This window comes from Paramormyrops kingsleyae, chromosome 2 (assembly GCF_048594095.1).
Source record: "Paramormyrops kingsleyae isolate MSU_618 chromosome 2, PKINGS_0.4, whole genome shotgun sequence".
Classification (NCBI taxonomy): domain Eukaryota; kingdom Metazoa; phylum Chordata; class Actinopteri; order Osteoglossiformes; family Mormyridae; genus Paramormyrops; species Paramormyrops kingsleyae.
Window position 1 is genome coordinate 2,791,790 of NC_132798.1, and position 22,211 is coordinate 2,814,000.

At 38.7% G+C, this 22,211-nt stretch overlaps 1 protein-coding gene across 11 annotated transcripts in view; it reads left to right on the forward strand.

The window, feature by feature from the left end:
* Nucleotides 1-22,211, forward strand: part of LOC111842706 (astrotactin-2-like) — a 226,399-nt gene that overhangs the window by 176,151 nt on the left and 28,037 nt on the right. For all 11 annotated transcript variants that reach the window (XR_011984366.1, XR_011984368.1, XR_002837973.2 and 8 more), the window contains 3 exons: nt 2,647-2,912; nt 12,935-13,068; nt 13,779-13,927. Coding sequence is in view for 6 of the 11 variants with exons in the window: in XM_023809608.2 (XP_023665376.1) it covers nt 2,647-2,912; nt 12,935-13,068; nt 13,779-13,927 (549 nt within the window). In the remaining 5 variants the exon portion in view is untranslated. The remainder of the gene's footprint in view (nt 1-2,646; nt 2,913-12,934; nt 13,069-13,778; nt 13,928-22,211) is intronic.

A 22,211-nucleotide genomic window follows, 5' to 3' on the forward strand; every position in this document is an offset into this window, starting at 1 on the left:
GAAGAGAATGGAAATACAGTTTATAAACCTCAGTTATGTGGTTAAGCAATGTCTTTTTTTTTTTTTCTACCAAAAAAATTTAACCTGACTCCTCAAGAAACAATGAAAAAAGAATTGGAAAGCAAGAAGAGAGACATAAGCAAAGCATACTTTACTTAACGTGATAGCTGGTTTGTTTTGAATGAATAGTAGTTTGGGGAATAGTTTTGGTGCAGTTGAGGTCAGCATCACTGACAAAGAATTCTCTAGTTGTAAAAACACATTGATCAGTGCTGCCATGAGATGAAACCACTATATTTGTTATGTGTGTTTTATGGATGATTGTAATTTCTACTAATAACTATTAAGAGATCTCTTTAGCGAATTATTTTATATTCTCATAAAGCCAGTGTCTCTTGCTGGTTTATGGTATTTTTGGTCTATGGTTTGATTTTGGTTTATGTTCTTCAGGGCCCAGAAAATCCTTGTTTTAATAGTTATTTGTGCTTTCTAAAACAATACGAAGACTTGTGTCTGTCATCGTGTTAAAATACTGCACCTTACTCATTTCTCATTACCAGGTGAGGTACAGTAAGCCTGTGTTAAGAAGAGATTTTGAATAACTTACCAGATGTGGGGGTTATGAGTTATGAGATATTCTCTGCACATGGTTTTTCTGTATATCTTACTAGAACTATTACTGTATGTCCTTTGGATAAATTCTCTGACTGGGTATTTCCACTGTTTCTATTCCATATAATGTAACATGCTGTCATAGAAGGTTCCTGTTTAGATTTTAATTTCATTCTCATTCATTGCCACTAATTAGTGGAGAAAAGTCTGGTGTGCATAGAAAATGGAATGTTGAATTTGTCAGTAACTACCATTATATTACCAATTGCTTAACACAGGCAGTTACAGGCGTCCCAGTTGTTATTGCTGCTGCTGTTTTTGTTGATCGTCTCATTTCCAAACAGTATGAGAGAGGAGGGTGTGAGGAACAGGAAAGCTCAGAAATCAGATGCTAATGACCCTAACCTTTATTGCTGTACTTCAGCTGTATTTTTCTGCTGACATTGATATATATATATAGCCGTGGAAAAAATTAAGAGACCACTCTATAATTTTAAACAAAGCTGAATTTTTAAATCCTGGTTTAGTTGCGGTTCTGCTGGCTGAGGCTATGCTGAGCAGCAGGACACAAGAATAAGGTGAAGCAGGAGACACTGGGAACGACCAGAAACCAGCCAGGCAAAGGGCGGAAGCGACATTCTAATACCAGAGATGACCGTTAACTTATCCGACAGTTTCTCATGAATCGAAGGATGACATCAAGTGACCTTGAAAAGGAACGGGGAACATTAAGTGCAGGTGTGAAGTGCACTGCTAGGATAGTTTGTATCAGGCTCCTAGAAGCAGGACTGAAGACCATAAAGCAAAGAAGAAGCCCTTCATTAATGAGAAACAGGGAAGAACCAGACTGCAGTTTGCAGAAAAATATATATTATTCAGATGCATAACCATAAATTGAGAAATGAGTGAAACAAAAAATTGTGCTGCAGTCTCTTAACTTTTTCCGTGGCTGTATGTATACATTTATGTGTGTGTGTGTGTGTGTGTGCAATTCTCAATTTGACTTTTTAAAAATTATGGCAAACACAAAGAGGATATTGCCTGGTTTTGAATCTCTTCCAGCTTAATGCCTCCTCTACACATCTCTAATGAGGTCATTCGCCATTGTGTTTCTCCATCCATCCATGTATGTCTCGCTTTTTTTAAATGAAAAATTGCAGTCACTTTTCTAGAGGTTTCTAGAGAGTTACGATTACTCAAACTCGATAACTCCATTATTAAAAAGCATCAATTAAAATTGTTCATCATCGTACATAATACGGTACATGTTACCATATAACATTATTTGTGAATGTATTGTGTGTTCTGAGTAGGGCTTAATGATACTGGAAAATTTCACATTGAAATATTTGAAGTTTTTGTGATTTTTTTAAAAGTTGAAAATGATCCAAATAGAACTTATCTACCAACAAAGTCTGTCAAATAAGTTGGTGGTATTTTGCCGTTAGTTGTGCCAAGAGACACAAAGTAGTGCCGACGAATGACTTGCCTTTGCTCAGTATCCTTTCTGTGGAATACAAAATACGAGGATTTCCATACAGTGAAAGACCAAAGTCTTTTCGTGACCAGTTTCTGTTCGTGTTGACGGCGGGACATTAGCACAGTGGGAGTGTGTTGAGTTTGCATCTTCACCCTGGGAGTTTGTGGATTTTTCGATGGATTCTCTGGTTTCCTTTACTGTTAAGGAACATGAACCTTAAATTCATTGGAGTGTCTAAATTGGCTGTATGTGTGACTGAGTGTGCACCCTGCAATGGCTGACTACTTCCTGCCTGGCGCCAATCGCCTAGTGCTATTATATTATATTATATTATATTATATTATATTATATTATATTATATTATATTAGATTAGATTAGATTACTTGGTGAATCATCAGATTAATCGGTAGATTCATCTATTAATATAATTGATACTTGATAGTGACAGCTGTAAATTTTTTCTTTAATATTCTCGAAGACCTAGAAATGCATCTGTTAATGGAAATTTTGCATCGTAACGATATCGTGTTTTGTTGCTCCCGCTCCATCCCAGAGACGACGGACGCTGGAAGCCGGCGCGAGCTGAGATCCATGCCTTTCATCACCTACCTGACTGGTCTCCTGGCGGCCCAGCAGCTGGCTGAAGATCAACTGGTGTCGGGGGTGGATATACACTGTGAGGAGAAGGGGCAGTGCCCGGTTACCTGTCACCTGTGTCGCCATTCCGGACGAGAGCAGACTGGACCCACCCCCGTCCTGCTGGAGGTGACCCGCATTGTGCCCCTCTACAGCCTGGTGCAGGACAACATCACCAAGGAGGTGAGAGAGCTAAAGGGAGGAGGAAAGTGTGGGGCAGAATGAGGCAGAAGCTTCCTGCTTTTCCTGTTTCAGATGGTATGGAGTTATCTTACGCCTCTACCTGACCTTACAGAGGTGCAGAGGTCCTCAAAGTGACTGACTTTGAATGACTGACTTTACTCACCAGTTCTACAGTTTGCAAAAGTAATATATGCTGGGTCCATGTGTTAGCCACAATTAGCCAAACATTCCCAAGGCCGGCAATAAACGACAGAATTTTAAAGCCACCAATTAAATCGCATGTCAACTCCATATGCACAAGACAGCAATAGGATTCAAACCCACAGCCCCTAACTACGACACAGTAGTGGTATCCATTGAGTCACCATGCCGCTTTAAGGCAGAGCCAAATTAATTTACTGACATATTTTAAGCAATAAATAACTAATAAAGGCATGGTAAAATAAAGCAGATTTCTATAATATAAGTTAGTTACAATTTTAACGATATTTGGTGTTTTGGAAAAATTCCTGAGCCCACACATTTAAGAAAACTTTGATCCTACTAATAATTTTGATAATATATCTGAAGTTTTTCCTTCCTTCGCACCTAGAATTTCTATTGCTGTTGCTACCTTGCAGTGATAAAATTCACCTATAGATGGCAGAAGTGGTTTAGTTTGGATAGTGGAAGAGATAGCCAGACAGTGCTATAACCCATAATTTCAGATGAAGTAATGCTACCAATACCTATCTGTTATCAGCACAAAATGGGTTATGTGCTCTTCTGTTGACCTTGTTTTCTGACAGTGAGCATTTTTCTCTCTGTGCCTTTTTTTGTGCAAAATGACATCATTTTCTAAATATCCATTTATAAGTTTTAAACATTATATTTCATAGCATTAACATATTTATATAGAGGAAAGTGAACTACTACTGCTGCTGAAATAATAATAATAATAATAATAATAGCTTTTCCTCAGAATTATTTAATTCATGCTTTTTCAAATGCTGTGTTTTTTATGTGTTTATTCACCTGAAGTTAAGGCCTGGCTTGCAGTTTCCTATGATCATTGTGCATATAATTGAATTGTTCTGCAGAAGTATGCAGAAGAATAATTCTTAATTGAAATTATGATTAAACAGCTATAATGTTGCATTTCCATCTCCAGCATGCATCATTGGGCTGCCTGATGCAATTAGGGAGTCACTCCATCTAGAATCCAATGTCAAAATAAGTAATGGGTCTTTGCAAAGAATCCATGCTGAATATTAGTCATAAAGTCAACATATATCTGGCTTGGACTTTCTCTAAAACACACATCTGCAAAACAAAAATATGCATGCACACATGTACAATGACTACTTAAGCATGCATGGACACACACACACCTACATAAAAGCACATCTGTTTTTAATTCAATCAGCCCCTATTAAATTTGTATTTTACCACTTAATTGGCTACCCACTGCAATTCAGTGACAAAGTACATACAGGAGGCAAAACAGCTTACAATCACATAATAATGAGAAAAACCTGTTTTCAATAAATTTCTCAACATAAACGAAAGGGTATGATCAATAGCAGCGGCTCACAAGTGGGTCTGTCACTAAATAGAAGAGGTGAGAAATACCCCTTTCTTCTTGCCATTGTCTAGGGACAAAGGCGACCAATGAATTGTTTGCCATGGCTGCCTCAAAGGTACCAGGGGTTATTAGTTATTAACGCTACAGTAGTTACTTTTGGTAGAAACTATTGGCCTTTTGGCTGCAGATCTGGAAAAAGGTGAAGCCAATTAGCATAACAGAAACACAGGGCTTAGTAATGTTATAAGAGTTTTAGCCTAAATTCAAGGTTTATTTGAACCAACTGCTTAGATTGTTCACTAACTTTGCTTGCCATGTTAATGATGCAATAAGGTTTTGCGTCATGCTATCACCCAGGGTTCACATAATGTCTGATGTGGCTTTAAAAGTAGACATTCTAGTGAATCGTTCCATTATATTCTGATTATCCTCTAACATGTCTTCTAGGGGGTTTACATTGTTACCTTGTAATCATATCTTCTTCCATCACATAATCAGCGTATATATAGTACATGTAATAGAGCTAGTGTATTTAAACATTAATCGTTAAATCGTTTATTGCATAACAAAACTAACTGCATATTTGTTAATGGTGGAAAACTTATCTGGTTATTGATATACATTTAAATATTTAATATGCAATATTTTTCTGGGGCGTACAATTGCTCACACATCCAGGGTCATGGGTTTGATACCCACCACGTTCTCTGCGTAAAGATTATGTGCTCTTTCCGTGTTTCATTCTCACCATGTTCTGTGTGTGTGGAGTGGTTCCTGTTGCATGCCCTGTGGAGGACTGCAATCCCTTCCTGGGTGTCCATTGGCCATGTGGCCTGAGCTTCCAGGGAGGGGGTCCAGGCTCCCCCTGGCCCTGCATTGGATTAGTGGTTATGGAACATGATTTATTTTTAAAAGGCAGTTAAACCAACTGAATCATGCAAAACAAGAAGGTTGCTGCACATAACTGCATATACTGTAGTCACTAAGAGTGTGAATCTTTTACATATTTCTGATGAGAACACAGTATAGTATCAATACTTCTGGTCTTTTCTTTATGCACATTATGCGCTTTATGAACATAGTTTCACAAATGTGGGGCAAACAAAAAATTGGGTCTGAAGAGTACCACGGCGATTTTATGAAGTAAAAATAAGTGAGATAGGTTAATTATTTCAGAAACAAACATTTGCCTAGCTAAGGGCTATTATGGAAAAAAAAAAAAAAATGCTTTACCAATAGCAAAGCTAGACTCTCAAAAGACATTTATATATTCTAAAAGTATATATTGTATGTTATACTTTTAAAATATATATTTTATATTTTAAAAGTGTTACATATCAGCCAACATTCTGGACATACTGGGAGACCTAGAAAGCTGTCAATCAGTTAAGACACAGCACAACCCTCCAGTAGTGGTTGTGACTGTTGAATGTTGATTGTTCATGCTGACAAATAAAAATGTCTGCACAGTGTGTTTATGGCCTTCACATCAACAGTGCACCTACCGAGTAGCAAGTCATAAAGAAAGAAGAAATCAATGAATCAAAAAGCAGAAAATGACCCGGCTGCCCAGGAAACGGGCTTCACGCCTGAGGTCTCATTCTTTTCTGAGCTGCCAGTCGTTTGCTTTTATGTACAGAAACAGTGTTGTGATTTGATTTGTATGGGACGTTGGTGGCATCAGCAGGGATGCCAACCATTTGTAAATTTACAGATAGTCCTTATTAAATTCACCCTTTCATAAACCCTTAAATAAATTCCACTGTCTGTAAAACAGTGAAAAAAAATATGGCATCTTGGTAAAACAGTCAGAGATTTAAGGTTGGTAACCCTGGGCATCAGTCACGTTTAACAAAGGACTTTTTTAAGATTTTCAAAGACATTTCTTATCAAGTCCTGTTACTTTGTGTCAGTACAAACAAACTTTTTGAGATGCTTGTGTGTGTAGCCTTCGGGGGAATGGTGTCCCGTCCAGGCTGTCCAAATGCCTTTTACCCTGTGCTTCATGGATAATCTCCAGGTTAATGCTGTGACTCAGTACCGGAAGACTTTGGAAGATGGATAGATGGATGAGCTATAAATAAATAAGGAAGCTGGAAGTCAAAGTGGTCCTGCATATTTTATTTTTATACTTCTTCAATACATTCATAATGAAAGTCATTAAAAAGACTGAGAGGCAGCACAATGATGAATTAAAGGTCATTCAGCAGCATGCAGTTGTTCTCCATTAAACACGACACAAGCCAGCTAGGTAACTATTCTGTAGTTTGTTTGTATTTCTGTATTTATCTTTCTGTATACTGTCATAGTTTGGCACCCCATCCTGGGTTATTCCCTATCCCATAGCACCTGGGATAGGCTCTGGATCGCAACCCTGCATCGGATGAGTGGGTATAGAAAATGGATGGATGGATATTTTTCTGTTAATATAGCTATCTACTTATGCTCAAAAAGAAGTGACATGTGTTTTGTACATTTACATCCTCATCTCCCAAGTGTTTGTAAATTCTCACAGGAATGGTCTGATTTATAAGCAGTTAATTTGTAGTTACTCACTTGCACCTTTTCTTACTGCTTGGGCTGCCAGTTTTACCTGCGATAACCACAGCTAAGGCTGATTCATTGCAGTGGCATATAATTTGTCAGTTAATGAATGATTTTATGTAGAACTACATAGCCTGTTGTTTATATATCCCAAAATTCCATGTTTTGGTTTCTACCGTGGAAAGCTTATGGTGACAGTATTTCTCTGAACCTGCTAATCTTGCATATTTGATAACATCCATGCTTACTTATTTCTTCAGATGAAGGTGATCAATAAAAGAAATATCCATCAGTTTTATACTTGTATGGTACTTCTAATACCAGCTCAGAACAGAACAAGTTTAGCCAGAACACACATTCTCCAGAAATGTTGCTGTCATGTCTTACATTATAAGCACTTGAGAGGACATTTTCATTATTGGCCATGGACAAGATATCAAGCTACAAAGATCTTGTAGACACAACAGGAAGAATCAAGAAGATGATTCTGTCTCTCTAAGAAAGTTTTATCAGGGACATCCCACCTCAATCAAGTGTTCTCAGTAACAGGAGCTGGAATAACTTCTTGTACATTATCTAATCTGATCAAAAGATTGATCATCTTATTAGCAGGTTTCCCACAGGTGTGTATATACCCATAGCTTTTCTGAAAATGTACAAAGAGGTTGAAAATGAGAGCTTGGCAGCTACATGCTCTTTTGACTTAAGTGGATGGGAAAATGGACCCCAAAATGTACAAAGATGGACTCCCGTGTCATAATCATATATGTTTCTTATAAGCAAGAGACCAGTCTTGTGTTCCACTTCTTTGTCTTTGTCTTAACACCAAATTCAAACCCGCCCTCTTTCTCCAAAGCTAACAACAGTAGCTTGTTCTATGGGATTCCCAAACATTCCCAAGCCAACTGGGAAATGTAATCCCTCCAGCGTGTCCTGGGTCCGCCCCATGGCCTCCATCCTTTGGAGCTGCCCAGATAGCATCCTTACCAGATGCCTGAACCACCTCACCTTTCTCATCTTGATTTGATGGAGTGATGACTCCCATTCAAGGTGCCTCCTGACCTGCAAACTTCTCTCCTTTTCACTGAGAGTGAGTCTGGCAAACTGCAGCCACTGAACTAATCTGCTTGTCAATCTCATGTTCACTCTTGCCATCCCTTGTGAATATGATCCTGAGGCACTTAAACTCCTTTACTCTGGGCGGATTCTGCCCCTTCACCTCAAAGGAGTAATTAATTTGTTCTGAAAGAGTATTCTGGCCTCAGATTTGAAGGCACTGATTATCAACTCTGTCGTTTCGAGGCCATTACTCAAGGACCTGTGCATGCTGACTGTCCTTGTCAGATGAGACCAAAAGAACATGTATAATCTGCCAAGCACACTATAAATGTTTGTTTCATAGTTTTCTTGCTACTTGACTTGTTGAAGAACAATAACAATAGTAATTTTAAATGAATCCTATAACCTTTCAATCACATACTACAGCTGTAGCCAAAAGTGAGAATGACACAAATATTAATTTTCAGAAAGTCTGTTGCCTCAGTTTTTATGATGGCAATTTGCATATACTCCAGAATGTAATGAAGAGTTATCAGATGAATTGCAATTAATTCCAAAAAAAACATTTCCACTGCATTTCAGCCCTGCCACAAAAGGACCTGCTGACATCATTTCCGTCATTCTCTCATTAACACAGGTGAGAGTGTTGACGAGGACTAGGCTAGAGATCACTCTGTCATGCTGATTGAGTTAGAATATCAGACTGGATGCTTTAAAAGGAGGGTGGTGCTTGAAATCATTGTTCTTCCTCTGTTAACCATGGATATCTGCAAGGAAACATGTGCAGTCATCACTGCTTTGGACAAAAATGGCTTCACAGGCAAGGATATTGCTGCTAGTAAGACTTCCCCTAAGTCAACCGTTTATTGGATCATCAAGAACTTCAAGGACAGAGGTTCAGCTGTTGTGAAGAAAGCTTCAGGTCACCCAAGAAAGTCCAGCAAGTGCCAGGACCGTCTCCTAATGGTGATTCAGCTGCGGGATCAGGGCACCACCAGTACAGAGCTTGCTCAGGAATGGCAGCAAGCAGGTGTGAGTGCATCTGCATGCACAGTGTGGCAAAGAATTTTGGAGGATGGCCTGATGTCAAGAAGGGCAGCAAAGAAGCCACTGCTCTCCAAGAAAAACATCAGGGACAGACTGATATGCTGCAAAAGGTCCAGGGATTGGACTGCTGAGGAACATAAGAACATAAGAACATAAGAAATTTACAAACGAGAGGAGGCCATTCGGCCCATCAAGCTCGTTTGGGGAGAACTTAGCTAATATCTCAGAGTTGTTAAAATCTTATCTAGCTCTGATTTAAAGGAACCCATGGTTTTAGCTTCCACTACAATAGCAGGAAGACTATTCCATACTCTGACTACACGCTGTGTAAAGAAGTGCTTCCTCAAATTTGTTTTAAAATGTTCTCCCGCTAATTTCCACTTATGGCCACGAGTTCTAGTATTTAGACTAATATTGAAATAGTCATTTGGCTGAACAGCATCCAGACCCGTTAGAATCTTATAGACCTGAATCATATCCCCCCTTAGTCTCCTTTGCTCAAGGCTGAACAGATTCAGTTCCGCTAACCTCTCCTCGTAAGACATTCCTCTAAGACCAGGAATCATTCTCGTAGCTCTTCGTTGCACCTTTTCTAAGGCAGCAATGTCCTTCTTGAGGTATGGTGACCAAACCTGCACAAATGATAGGACTGGGGTAAAGTAATTTTCTCTGATGAATCCCCTTTCCGATTGTTTGAGGCATCTGGAAAAAAGACTGTGAGATTGTGAGGAAAAAAAGGTGAGCACTACCATCAGTCCTGTGTCCTGCCAACAGTAAAGCATCCTGAGACAATTCATGTGTGGGGCTGCTTCTCAGCCAAGGGAGTGGGCTCACTCACAATTTTGCCTAAGAACACAACCATGAATAAAGAATGGTACCAAAACATCCTCCGAGAGCAACTTCTCCCAACCATCCAAGGACAGTTTGGTGACGAACAATGCCTTTTCCAGCATGATGGAGCACCGTGCCATAAGGCCAAAGTGACAATTAAGTGGTTCGGGGAACAAAACATCGACGTTTTGGGTCCATGGCCAGGAAACTCCCCAGACCTTAATCCCATTGAGAAATTGTGGTCAATCCTCAAGAGGCGGGTAGACAAACAAAAACCCACAAATTCTGACAAACTCCAAGCATTAATTATGCAGGAATGGGCTGCCATTATTCAGGATTTGGCCCAGAAATTGACTGACAGCATGCCAGGGCAAATTGCAGAGGTCTTGAAAAAGTAGGGTCAACACTGCAAATATTGACTCTTTGCATAAACTTAATGTAATCGTGAATAAAAGCCTTTGACACTTATGAAATGCTTGTAATTATACTTCTGAAATCGATAGAAACATCTGACAAAAAGGTCTATAAACACTAAAGCACCAAACTGAAAAACCAATACTTTTCTCAAAACCTTTGGCCACAATTGTATTTTGGTAGGACATTCTTCTGCATGCTTTTTTCCAAGGCATTTTATATTATGCATAATCCTTTATTGGCCATTGCACAAGTGCAAGTATAGGTACGTAGGAATTTATCTCTTCACCAACCTCAACTTTGGAAGTAGGCCTGAAAGCGTCTGTGATCTGTGGTGACAATTTCTTTCTTTCTCTATGCATTTGTAACTTAAGGTTTTGTGTTGATTGGTTTTACCTGGTTACTGAAGGATTACTTTAAGCAGTTAATGGAAATGATATTATGTTGGAAATAATGACAATTTCCCCATGGGGATCAATAAAAGTATCTATAATAATAATAATAATCATCATCATCATCATCTTTCTTTGTATATTGCAGCATTCTTCTAGAAGAGCACTTTCATTTGTTCTCTTCTATAGTGTTTAGTATTGGAACATTAAACCTCTGAGTATTTGTAGACCAAGTAACTTGCATTACAGACAGTGTTATGCTGCAGCAGTTAGTAAATGGAATCTTTTGATTTTTGAGAACAATTAAAGAGTGCATGTGTAAGATTAAAGAATAAGCCATGCCATGTAAATATGTCTGAGCCACACTTTATGGCAGCTGGTCTTGCATATTGATTTTTCAATTTCTTATTGGCTTTATAACATTCACCCAGTTCCGTTCAGATTTACACTGATTAATGCTGCTCAATTATTCAGATTAATCATGTTACAATTCTGTGGATCGCTGTACTGTAAGTGCATTCACTGAAGTCTTAGGGAATGGCTTGTATTTGAAATCTCTTCCATGCCAAGTGGAGAATTCTTTATGGTCTTAGGAAGATTTCATTAAAATGTTGAAGGTAATGTGTTATGGCAATGGGAATAGGCGGACATGTGGATGACCTCCTCCTCCCACAATGTTATGCACCAGATATGTTTTCTGTGCTCTTTTCTGCCCCTAATGATGAACACAGGTACCTTGACATCTTTGTGCCAAGATGAGGCCACATCATGTAAACACCGCAGGGAAAAGGACTTTGACTTGTTGACTTTGCCACATCTGGACAGGTTTATATTTGGAGAAAGCCAAAAGATGCCTGCCACCCACAATCAGGATCCGTAATGTTATGGATAACTGTCCCATGGGAGTCACTATGTCTGATTATTGCTCTACATGGTTATATAATGGCCAAGTAGTGTGAAGCCATTTTATAGGACCAGATGCACCCTATGTTGCAAACATTGTTCTCTTATGACATCCCCATATTGATAATGACTCATACACACTGGTAAAGAAGTACAAGTGTGATTACATGAGCATCAGCATGTAGTCAAACACCATTGATGGTCTCCCAAATCACCAGAACTAAACATAATTGAATCTTTGTAAGAAGGTCTGGAAGTTTTTCTAAGTCCTTTATGGAACCTTAAAAGTACCGGAGGCTATTCTTTGTGGAGAATGATACAGCATTCAACCACAGCACTTCTATGATAGAATTCTAAGAAAGACTGAAGCTAAACTGTTCTGAAGTCAAATGATGGTCCTACTCCTTATTATCTCTTTGAAATTAACTTGATGATATTTGTAATTTTGTACCCATTTATAAATTTGCTTTATTCATCCTCACTGGGGAAATTGGGTGGTTCTTCACATATCGTGTCTTACTCCCTAAGAATCACATAAACACATTCGGGTGAGTGCAGTGCTTCAGTTCAGATCGTATGGTCAGCCAGCACCCAGGGTCCCTGGAGCATTTGGGGTGAAGGGCATAACTCAAGGGCCCAACGGTGGCATCACTGTGCCATCCACAGGATTTAAACTGGCAACCTCCTGATCACAGGCACACGGGTACACACACAGGTGTACTATCCTGCAGAGACAAACTGCTGAGAATGACATTTTTGGTCAGGACTCATCTGGGAGTTAATCCCAGGCCCGCTCACAAAGCGACGCACAAGAAACGCACAAGTGACGTACAAGTGATGCTATTCTGTTGTACTAAAGGACTGAGTATGTTTACCCATGGAGTGAAACGTGCCGATTTTGTAGCTAACATTTTTACCTCTTTGGCAACTTTCAATAATTTTATGTTGTGTAAATTATGTCATAAACAATTTCTCACTTTGAGATTTATTTATTTACTTACTTTGCAGGCAATCAGCTTAGTAGGCTTTCTCAAAAAAAAAAAACAGAAAAACGGCATAAAACCTCATGACGGCCACCGTGTTACATGAGGCATGTGGCACTAAAGAAGTCGGTTTCCACAGTAGATGGGGCATTTCTATCACCGGGGGGATGTCTGTAGACCCTGTTGATAAGACTATGAAGGTTTGGCAGGAACAGTGATTCAGATCTCAAAACATAAAGGGGGAAAAAGAAATAATTACATTTTTCTCACCTATTCCTCCCACAGGCTTTCAAAAGTGCCACAATGAGCTCATACTGGTGTGCAGGGAAGGGTGATGTAATCGAGAACTGGTGTCGCTGTGACCTGAGTGCCTTCAGCAAGGATGGCCTGCCCAACTGCAGTCCCCTCCGGCAGCCCGTGTAAGTCACAGGCCAGCAGTCTGCCTATACTGGGAATATCAACCCGACTCTTCCCGATGGAGACATGCTGCATTTATTTTTCATGTAACATATTATATTTACAGTTCTTTGCATATGGTGTGAGCCAGATAGATTTGCTTGCTTAGCTGACAGCAGATTCATCTGAAAATTTAGCACAGAATATAAATGTATATTCTCTGACCAACTGTGAGGCCAACAGTGATATATTTATTTAGAATTTATTTTGCCCGTTTTGACATAAGTGACATTATGTTTTGCCCTACACAATATCAGTGCAGTATGTCTTACATTAATTTATTCCCAGAGTTGGGTAATTCAGGTCCACAAAGTCCAGACCAGGATTTTTGTTTCAACCAACCAGTTGAGAACTCTGTGACTGTGACTCTTTATGCTCATTTGGTTGGTTAAAACAAAATCCTGGTCTGGACTTGTACTCTCTGGACCTGAATTACCCGCCTCTGTTTATTCATTCCTCCTTCCTTCTTGGAGGCAGGTGGCCTTTATGCCACAAACATTTCCATGATCGGGTCTCCGGAGGGGCACTGATGTTGTACCCTTGAATTCTACACACTCTATAAATTGGATAAGAGGAATTGCTGTTGAGTAGAACTGTAGTTTATGTCACTGTAAGTGACCCCTTCTGCCACGTGACTGAATCATTCTTTGTTTTTCTCTTGTTGCAATATAAGCCTTCGTCTAGCTCCTCACCTTGAGCCCTCTAGCACAATGGTGGCCCTGGAGTGGTTGGATGTGGAGCCTCTCATTGGCTGCAAGGTTTCTGATTACATCATACAGCATAAGAAGGTGGAGGACCAATCAGAAGCAGAGATCTATACAGGTAAGGTAGGGCTTTTCAGAGTGGAGGAGACGTAATGTAGTGACAGAATATAGTGCATATTTATAAGCTTTAATGTTATATATTTGTAATGGTATCATGCTGCATTTTTCCTCAAGATAGTGATTTAGGCAACCCAGGTTCAGATACCATTTGATAATCATCACAGTGGTATGAATGCTTATGCAGCGAATTGTACCTGCACAAAAAAAATATTGAGTAGGTATGTGTGAATATGTGCATTTAAAGGTATGCAACCTCAATATGTCGAGGTGCACTTCTGCTGAGTATTCCACTGGTACAACCCTATTGCCTGGTTTAATTTATTTTGCTCAACATATAGTTCATCTTCGGTCCACAAGCAGAACAAATCAGACACACAGGAATTCACAAAAGGTCTAAATCTAAGGCAGGCACAGCTGAAGGAATATTAGATCAACAGCTTAAGGTGAACAAAATGAGTGCCTTTTAATTATGTGAAGGAGACACAACTGCTTAAGTCAACCTTACGAGAAGAATTCGGCCCAGACTGATTTGCGTTGTACAGTATGTATAATTTAACATATATATGTTTACATATAAAAATACATATTTACTGAATATTTTACAAATTGCACCGTGTACATTGTGAGGTTTTCTAGCAAACACAGCAATCTCCATTCTATAAGATAATATTTGATGGTGTAAAGTGTGTGTAACAATATACAGCTCTAAATACATTAGATTGAATGTTTTCAAACTAAAAACGCCACAGATTAGCAAAAAGAAAACAAACAAGCAGGGAAGGCAAGTGCATCTGTGTCGTGGTGGTTTAATTATAACTGGAACAAAAGAAAATTTGAGTAAATATATGCAAAAAGCAGAACACAGAGGGCAACTCTGTCTCTTAGCTGGGCCTCCAGCCCTCGGACATGTCCAGGAGACGTCCTGAGGAGAAGGAAACAGTCATTTATCCACATACAGTACAGGTGCAGCAGTGCTTGCATTTGTGGTGCAGTAACTCGCTGCCTGCAGCTGTGCACATACAGGACAGCTCCAGGTGCTGCGTAAAATCACACATGCTCCACAGACTAGGCCACAACTTCATATTGTTTGCTATGTTTTTGCTAATTATTAGAATTTTTTTTTCCTTGTGAACTTTCCCTGTGTGATGTGGACAATTTAAATGGAAATGACAGGGTTGCATCAGAAGCAGTATGCATTGAAAGACATAGAAGTGATGAATCAGATTTTTTTCAACTGCTATACCTGAATGTATCAGAGCTGTGCCGATAGTAGTTTAGAATTTCAAATGTAAATGCATTATGAGCAGAGATTTTATAATAGTATATGCACTCGAGGTGATAGAATAACCACATTTTCTGTGTTTCAAGACAATACATTTTGAAAATTTTACATCAAAGATAACATGCATTTGATGGATCAGTATATTGTCAATGTACTGGGAATGTAGTTAAGTCTCAAAGCTGTTTGTGTTAACTGCAACATTTATGGGATCCAGGAAAAAGGGCGTTTTGCCTAAAATAAATTATATTCCGTGTGGATATAATGTTACTATCATTGTTTTTAACCTAAGCAGAGGTTTGTTACATGTGCTTCAGAACAGCTTTGCATTGTGGTGTTACTGTATCAGCCAGCATTCAGATAAAAAAGGTCAAGACCACCGTGATCTGGCATTCCACATCACTTACATTTGTCAGATTCTGTTTCATTACTCAGAATTATGTTTTTTCTTGGTCTACATGATTAATCTATAATTACTGTATGTCTATATTTAAAAAAATATATATTTTATACAGTATATTGCAGTTATCACTTCTTTTAAAAACCCATTTATATATAATTTCATTTGAATTTGCTCTTGGTGTGGGGTTGTTGGACTCTTATTCAGATAAATGAGTGGTCAGTTAAATATAATATCACCTTTTTGTGTGAAAAGATTCTTTTCCTTAGGTCTAGTTCTGTAGCCACGATTAGCATGTCTCCGTATGAGAGGCAGGGGAGGCGGGAGCTGCTGAAACCAGTGAGGTCACCAGAATACGCTTTGGGTGTAAAACCTCTGGACTTGACTGCTCCACTTTTCCTTTTCACTTAGATTAAAGGTTATTCTTGTGGTTGGTATTAATGAGAGACTCTCAAAGTCTGCACAAGATGGGCTTTAGGGGAAGAAGTTTTGCATTCCCCATTAAATTTGAGTAATTTGACAGGCCCTAGTCTTGACACTGACCCTACCATGGGGAAGGTGACTCAGACCTTTGGTGATGAGCATAAAGTAAAGAACGAAAAGGTGCAATGGGGCTGATGAGGTTTTGTCACTGTTGGGTGGATGAGTAATACAGCCCTGCAGGGCCGACTGTGACGATTATGGTCATGGGAGGTGACATCCTGGACAAGAGGGGACTAGCAGCATCGTGTCATAATGTAGGGAGGGGTAGAGACTCACACTCCCTGTTAGAAAAGTACTTGAGAGAGAAGTGCTTCCTCTCCTTTTTTATTACATTGCATTGCTCCAGTTAAGAACGGCGTGGGTATAGTTTTTCTTTGTTTGGTAGTGCATGGCACCAGTGACTGTGAAAGGGGCCGGTACCTCAATGGTTATGAAGTGCAGCAGAATCGAAATTGACTTAAAGTTTGTCTGTCTTTTGTTGTTGTTGTCCTCTAAATAGAAGCCCGAGGCTTCCACACAGCTGAACATAATTAAGTCAGCAAGTTAATTCAGAAATACATTCTTAATTCATAAGCTGTGTTTTAAACTAAAAGATAGTGTGGGAACACTTTACTTAAAGCAGTCATTATGAAGCATTATAGATGCCTTCATAATGCATTATGATGCATTGATAAAGTATTACAAACACAGCTATAACTATTTATAAAAAGGCATAACACAGTATAGTCATTTTTCGTTTTTTGTCCAATGAGAACAGTACAATCTCTTGCTACTCTTCTAAAACCTTCTTGACTTTTTATGTGGCTATCTGTATGTATAGTTTTATCTCTACAGGTTTACACATTTGGACCCTTGAATGTGAATCTTATTCTGGGTGTTACGCTAAGAATTGCAGGTCTGTTTTCAGTGGAAAACCGTTGAACCATTGAACCCATCTGTTCCATCATTTCATTTCATTTTACCAGGAACAGTTGACTTGTTAACAAACATCTTACAACTTTATTATGCTTGCTGCCATGGAGTAAAAGCAAAAAAAGAGAGAAATTGCCATTTGATATATGCCAAGCTCTCCTGTTTCATGCTGGGTCATAATAAACCGTAACAGTCTGTTCTGCAATTGAGGTTTAAAACCACAATGAAGAAAAGCCTAACATCCTCCTTTCTGGAGCTCACAATGAAGAAAAGCCTAACATCCTCCTTTCTGGAGCTCACAGAGACACCAACAAGTGAGCCTTAAAACCTACAATGCAAATATGTCATTGTACTTTTACGTTTACATTTTCAAGTTGCAGACCAGTGGGTTCAATTGTGCTTTTTAACTTTATAGCATGATTATTTAATGCATTTGTTCTCGGTAAAATGTGACGGCATATCCTCATTTAGGGTCATGAACTCATATGAAGTGTTTGGACTTCATGATGTGTTCTGGAATATCTCTGTAGACTTTCAATACTAGGATAATGCTGTGCTGTTTTGAGCCATGCCTTTTATATGTGTAGAAATTTCCAGTATAAACATGGCTGTTTGGTGCATCTCCAAAAGATTAACAGCATGGATCCCTAAGTCCTTAAGCATTTAAACCGGTCCTAACCAATGAGAGGGGGGAAACATTTCTGGGGGGGGGGGGTTAGTAAACCCTCAATCTGAGCAGTTCATGTCAGGAGAAAAACAGAGTAGCAGAGAAACCCACATGACATAGGGAGAATATGCAAGGCTGATTGGTCAATTTCAACAAAATTAGCTATTTACCTCAAGGAAAATGTGTTAAAGTAATTATATGTGATACAATCGTATCTGACTGATTAAAGAATTTATATTATACTTCATGTATATTAATATCTAATTCATAAATGATATATCAGAACACACTTTTTTGTATCCCACGTCTTTCCAAATTATTATCCAAATAATTATTTCTCAATTAGTGATATTTCTGATCATGACATGCACTGTTTTCAGAGGTTTGGCCAACATCATGATGTCAGATTTTATAGCCTGGCAGGAATTGTCTAAAATTTTTATCGAAGAAGGTCATGTCATTGAAGCCCAGTAAATATTTTTCCCTTCTTTAGAAGAGAGGAATTATGTTTAAATTGTAGCTCTGCAGTTTACAGGGCCAGAGGGCCACAGCATTCAATGTGGCTGCTTGGCCTGCCTTACTGAACGCTGTAGCGAAACTATCACTGACTGATCTCAGTCAAATAGGCTGCAGTAAAGCAGCCAAATAGTCATGCGTCATATTGTAAATATGCAGTATAAGTATATTCAGATTTTTTTGTAGTACTTGTCTGGATGTTTTCTTTACTTCTTCTTTTCTTGCTCTATATCAAACAAGTATCCCTTGCCCCATATTACAAGGAAGCTAGTAGACGCATCCATTGTGTTGCTTCGTGTTGTATTTTTTATGCTGCTTTTTAAAGATATCAAAAGCACAAAAATCCCACAATATGCAACAAGCAGTCATCTCTGTTTGTGTGCCAAAGTAGCAAGAACATGCGTACAACTGCATATCAGAAGTGTGTGCTCAGGCATTGTTCTGTTGGATTTCTGGGCTGTTTCAGAAGGATGTTATTTACCTGCTTCAAGCTGTGTGGATTTTTGACATCTCAGTAATGTGGAGGTGGTGTATTTTTCCCTGCGCTGGGGATCTCACTGGTTTAGCGATTAAGGGACTGGACATTTGTCTGTATAGTGGCAATGTCTGATCCCAGGGAGAGGAACAAGGTCTGCATACCTGTGAGAAAAGTAATATCTGAGTTTTGTCTTTTTCTACACTGGAACCCTAAATATGCATGTACTAATCAAACGCGTGCTGAAGTTGTCAACTGTTGGGTTGCCAACTCTCACGCATCTGGTGTGACACTCACACTTTCTGGCTCTCATGCTCCCGTAAGAAATATTAATACAAATCTGTATCATTCCATTATAAATCAAAAATTAAGTACATAAAAAGCGTTGGGTAGTTTTAAAACCCTACAGACTATTTACAAGATAATAAAACTGTTACAAACATGTAAATGTGTGTGCATGTGTGTGCAGACTTGTCTCAAATTGAAAATCTCACGCCAGCCAGCTGACCAGAGTTGTCAACACTGGTAATGAATTTTAATGGAAGATAGCTGTAGCCGAAACAGATGCTGCAGCCACTGTTTGAGCTAATACTTCAACATGATTTAACTGTCTGTGAAGTTGCTGGGACATTGCTGGGTGTCACACGCTGGTGATGTCACCTCACAGCATGCTATCAGACTGTGGGATTAGACACTTGTTCTATTTTTGGAGTCTGTGTTCTCTCTTTTTAACTCTTTATGTGATATTTTATCTCTTTGTCTCTAAAGAGTGATCACAATTTCTGGTGCCAGACTTTCACTCCTTTCTCATATTATCTGCTCATCTTTCTTTTTTCTCCCTCATACTTTGAATGATATTCTTATGTACAGTTACATGGCAATACTTATATCTTGCTATTTATCTGTCTATTGACCTAAAATAGGTTATATATGTTCTGTATATATGCTGTGAGTGTAAATCTGAGTCATTTTTATTTGACCAGAATGAAATATCTTCAAAATAGGAAATATTCTCTTTCTTGGTCAGGTTTAATTACATCTGACAACCATTTATCAATTCCTATGGCTGTATTAATGATCCCCTGTTGGGATTTAGTACAGATATTGGTCAAATACTTACATATTCTTGAACATAATTCTGTATTTATGTTTGCCTTTTATTACTGAGTTTTTATTATTGAGTTTTTCCTTTCTATTCCATGAAGAGCATGCATAGATGCCACCTACTGTATATGGTCATTTTCAAACATCAGGCTGAATCTGTCTATGCTTTGTGTAAAACCTAAATGCTCTTCCTGCCAGATCATATTAGAGATGCTCCTGATGATGGGAGAGAACGGATCAGAGGGACATTACCAGCGGCCAACTGATTTCTTTTTTTTTTCCATTCCTTTCCTTTTTTTAAAGTATGACCTCATTGCTAAAAATGGACTCTTGTTGCTCCATCATTATGAGATTCAGCATTAGCAGACTGCAGAGTAGGCAGTGGGCCAGACTCCCTCTTCTGCACTCACTATAACTCTCTCTCTCACACACACACACACACACACACACAGAGGTTTGTATTCATACCTTTGTGGGGACCGACCATTTTTTTCTATGGGCATAACCTTAATCCCAACTATGGCAACCTTAACCCTAACCTGGAGTGACCAATCAAGACTTTTGAAATTTTTAGTTTTTTGACTGGAAAAATGTCCCCATAAAAATAACAGCCTTTTATCACATTGTGGGGGGCATTTGGTCCCTACAATGTAATATACAGTATGCACACACACACACACACACATTTGTAATTATATCTTTGTGGGGACTCATTTCTATGGGGAAAACTCTAATCCCAACATGACAAACTTAACCCTTACCCAGCCTTAACCATAAGTAACCAAACAAAATACAAGACTTTTGGCATGTTTTGTTTGATTGCCTTCACATATCTTTGTGGGGACCTGAAAAATAACAGGTTTTTATTACATTGTGAGGTACATTTGGTCCTCACAATGTAATGTAAACATAATACACACACACACAATCTATACTACATTTTATATTCCACTTAAAACTTTTTTCTTCTTTGATATTATCAATTAAACTTTGAATTATAACTAATTTTAAGTATTGTAGGAAGTATTAATGTTCTCCAATCATAGTATATTCATGATTGGATCACTGATTACAAGCCAGCCATAAGCTTTTATTTATGGGGAAGACAGATGTTCATTTTTATAACTAATGCACACTAACTTATGATTTAATTAGGGACATCACAATGTTTCGTAATTTTAGTTGATGATGTCAGTGTTGAATGACCTTACCAAATGATTATTACATACCCAATTTTGTAAATGTCATGTACAGTATGACTCATACTGAAATCATATTTAGTTGTATCGCTCCGACATATTTTGGATTAATGCATTCTGTGTCTAACTTGTGCTTATTAAAGGAGCTCACTGATAATTGATGGTGACTCCTGCAGCCAGTTTAACCACGGTTCAGCACAAGGAGCCGTAGAGCTGAATAAGACACCAGGCAACCCACACCAACCTGTTACTGTCAGTCAGCAGGGAATGGCTGCAGTGGTATGTCCAGTCATAATGTCCTCCTCCCTCCTTATAACGCTGCTCCAGGGCCTACAAATATCATCCCATCCTCTGTAGAAAGCTACAGGCAGTCCCCAGGTTACCAATGAAATCTACATATACCAGTGTGCAACTGCAGTACCTTTGTGTTTAAATTCAATATTTAGAAAAAAAATAACACAAAACATCCCATTGTGTTTTTTCTCTCTTCTAAGCAAAGCCATGGTTGGAACCATAATGACAGTTGTGCCCAGCAATAAAAAGAAATGGATGCTATGATGTCAGATTAGCAAGTGTGTCGTTGGGATTCAGAACAAGCAAAGTGCAGATCATCTAGCTTGAAGCAATGTTCTCTGAAATCCCAAAGGGACGTCACACACTCTGAAGCAAGTTTGTTTTGCTGTTTTACTATACGTCGAATAACCAGGCAGAAAGAGAGAATTCATTATATTACAGCTCGCTTTATGTATGATGTTGCTTCATGTTATTACATCTATTCTAAAATTCTAAAATACAAACAAACATTGACAAAAAGGTTTTCCTTGTGTGGGGCTTATACAGAGTTGCTGCTTCTCTGGTCAGGGTATATTTAGGGAGTCTTTCCTACTGACCTGGACCACAGGCTGCTGCTCCACAGCCTTAGTTTTGGGGTTTGTCGTAGTATTTTGGGTCCTGTCACAAATGCACACACAAGCATTTATACTGTTTCTTTGGCAATTGTAAAACCTATTTTTCCCTGGGATACTTTGAGATTTTCTTCTTAAAAGAATGCTGTCTGCCTGTTGTCCCCGGGGGACGTTGCTGTGAATGTGTGCGCATGTAATACACCTTTTTTGTTTCGTATTATTCCAGACTAACCACTTGTTTTGTGTTTGCGTATCCACTTCCAAAGCATTACAGATGTTTCCTATTACAAACCCTTTCTTTTCCAACTGTAAATACTGCTCAGTGTGTTCTCGGTGCCAATG